Here is a 2,868-nt window from a genome sequence, read left to right as displayed (position 1 = left end):
TTTTATTTTTTTAATATTTATTTGATTGTGCTGGGTCTTAGTTGCAGCATGTGGGATCTAGGTCCCTGACCAGGGATTGAACCCAGGCCCCCTGTGCTGGGAGCGTGGAGTCTCAGCCACTGGTCCACCAGGGAAGTCTTGATTTCTGTCTCTTTCCATCTTTATGTTTCCCTCTGCATCTGGCTCTCTCTATGCCTGCCCATTCTCCTCTTCTCCCCTTCCCCTTCCTGTGTCACTCCGTGGTTCTCTGAGGGTCTCTGCCCCTAGGATGGCTCCGGAAGTGGCGGCCGTGGCCCTGAAGGGGGGATACAACGAACTGTGTGATATCTGGTCCCTGGGCATCACAGCCATCGAATTAGCCGAGCTACAGCCACCACTCTTTGACGTGCATCCTCTCAGGTAGGCAGATGTGGCAGGTCCCCCTGGTCCCAGAGACCCCACTCAACTCTGACCCTGAACACCATCCCCCCAGCCTGTTTCTCCACCTCAAGACCCCCTAGAGGAGACCCCCCCTTACTCTGAGCCCAATCTGAGACCCTCAGGAGTCCCTCAACCCAGAAAGCCTTTTCTCCATCCCTCCACACTAGGGGCCCCAGTTTAGGAAGCCCCATCTTGAGGCTCCCCCTGAGCCTGCTGGTGTCCCCTCAAAGGGGTACCCCATGCCTTGTGAAACGTACCCCTCATTCTTGTTCTGTCCCTCCCTTTGCTCCCTGCCGACCTCAGTGCTATTAGGGGCCCCTGCAGCCGCGAGGTCTGGCCGCCACTGGAAGTCTAAGCCCCATGCTCTGTCCTTACTCTTCCAGGGTTCTCTTCCTCATGACCAAGAGTGGCTACCAGCCGCCCAGGCTAAAGGATAAAGGCAAATGGTAGGAGAGGGGCACGTGGAGGAGGGAGGGCGGGGCCGAGGGTGATGGTCAGATGGGAGGGCCTCTGGTCCCCTCACCCCAGAATTCACCTTCTTCCTCCCAAGGTCGGCTGCTTTCCACAACTTCGTCAAAGTCACCCTCACTAAGAGCCCCAAGAAGCGACCCAGTGCCACCAAGATGCTCACTGTAAGCCTCTCTCCCCTAGAAGCCTTCTCAAACTCACCCCCGGAATTCCCCAGGGCCTCTACAATGTTGATCATTTCACTTCATGGAACCCCCATTGCCCTTTCAAAGTCGCTGGTCCCTCTGAATTCCCCAGGACCCTCGAGACTCTCCAAGCTGATTCCCAGGCCCCCTTTTTTGCTTTCTTTGTGCTGGGTCTTCACTGCTGCCCGTGGCCTTTCCTCTCTTCACCGCAGCGCACGGGCTTCTCACTGGGGTGCCTTCTCACTGTGGAGCAGGGGCTCTAGGGCACAAGGGCTCAGTAGTTGTGGCTCAAGGGCTCCGCTGCTCTGCGACTTGTGGGATCTTTCCATACCAGGGATAGAACCTGTGTCCCCTGCATTGGCAGGCAGATTCTCAACCCCTGGACCGCCAGCAAAGTTCCCTACACTGAGTTCTTAAATCTCACAAATTCCTAAGGGCCTCAGGACCCATTCCTGGGTGTGCTCCGGAATTCCAGGGGAACTCCAGTCCCCTCTGAGACACTTCTAGAGTTTTGCAAAATACCTCACATTCTTCTAATCTCTTCAGACACCTCAGAATCCCCCAGGTTGCTGCTCCCCAGAATTCCCTGCCTTCTTCCTCTGTTGGCAACTTCCCCCCAAGTTTCCTCTTAGACAAGTTCTCCAGCCCCATCCCAACCCCCTCCTTCCAGTCCTGCCCCCTATCTGCTGACACCCTCCTTCCCTCCTCCAGCATCAACTGGTGTCCCAGCCTGGGCTCAACAGGGGCCTGATCCTAGATCTTCTGGACAAACTGAGGAACCCCGGGAAGGGGGCCCCTGTGGGCGAGATTGAAGATGAAGACCCTGAGGTGAGGGACCAGCTTGCCTTTGCTCAGCCTGTTTCCCTGCCTGGAGCGCCCCCTTGCTGCCTCTCTCAGAAAAGAGCCAGGGAGGATGGGGTGGTGGCTTGGCACAGGGCTTTGGGGGCACATGGGTTATGGGAGGGCCCAGGACTCTGGGCTGGACCCACATGGTAGGGGGGCTGCTGCTGGAGGACCTCGGGTCTGATGCAGCCGCCGCTCTGCCCAGCTCCCCCCGGCCATCCCTCGGCGGATCCGATCCACCCATCGGGCCAGCTCTCTGGGGATCCCAGATGCAGATTGCTGTCGTGAGTAGAGAATCTTTACGTTTCTGGACACCTGACTCTATAATCCAGGAGATGCCCCCTCATCAGATTGCCCTAGAGACCCTCATCACTTCCAAATAGACCCTCAGAGACCCCCATCACCATCTGACTCTGCAGGAGACCCCAGAGGGCCTCACCACCACCTGGTCTACAAAATGCCTCTGGAGACCCCCACCTCTCTGTCCTGCAAACAGACCTCATGAGGCTTCCCATAACCGCCAGGACTCCCAGAGACCTCAGGAATCTTTGTTCCCTGATCCCCAAATGGAACCTAAAAGCAACCACTGTATACCCATTTTGAACCCCCACCTCCCTGATCTCCATTCCTGACCCCTAAATGCTGTATATGCTCAGCTGTGTCCGACTGTGACCCCGTGGACTAGCCCACCTGGATCCTCTGTCCATGGGATTCTCCAGGCAAGAATACCGGAGCAGGTTGCCATGCCCTCCTCCAGGGGATCTTCCCGACCCAGGGATCCAACCCACATCCCCTGCGATGGCAGGTGGATTCTTTATCACTGGTGCTACCTGGGAAGCCCCCAGATGAGACCCCTGTAAACCAGGATCCCTTCCCTATAGGGACAGCTCCAGTGCTAAGATCCTGACCCCAGAGCCCACCCCCACTTCTATTCTTTCTGTTCCTAAATCCT

At 56.9% G+C, this 2,868-nt stretch overlaps 1 protein-coding gene across 1 annotated transcript in view; it reads left to right on the top strand.

Annotated features, from left to right (window-relative positions):
* MAP4K1 (mitogen-activated protein kinase kinase kinase kinase 1) overlaps positions 1-2,868 on the top strand; it is a 16,911-nt gene that overhangs the window by 4,033 nt on the left and 10,010 nt on the right. The window contains 5 exon segments of the mRNA XM_010849196.1: positions 268-399; positions 804-866; positions 971-1,052; positions 1,785-1,901; positions 2,122-2,225. Of these exon segments, the coding sequence (XP_010847498.1) occupies positions 268-399; positions 804-866; positions 971-1,052; positions 1,785-1,901; positions 2,122-2,225 (498 nt within the window).

Source organism: Bison bison, unplaced genomic scaffold, assembly GCF_000754665.1.
Source record: "Bison bison bison isolate TAMUID 2011002044 unplaced genomic scaffold, Bison_UMD1.0 scf7180017864280, whole genome shotgun sequence".
Classification (NCBI taxonomy): Eukaryota; Metazoa; Chordata; class Mammalia; order Artiodactyla; family Bovidae; genus Bison; species Bison bison.
Note: the sequence above shows the minus strand (reverse complement) of the source record. Positions and strands in the feature narration are given on the sequence as shown.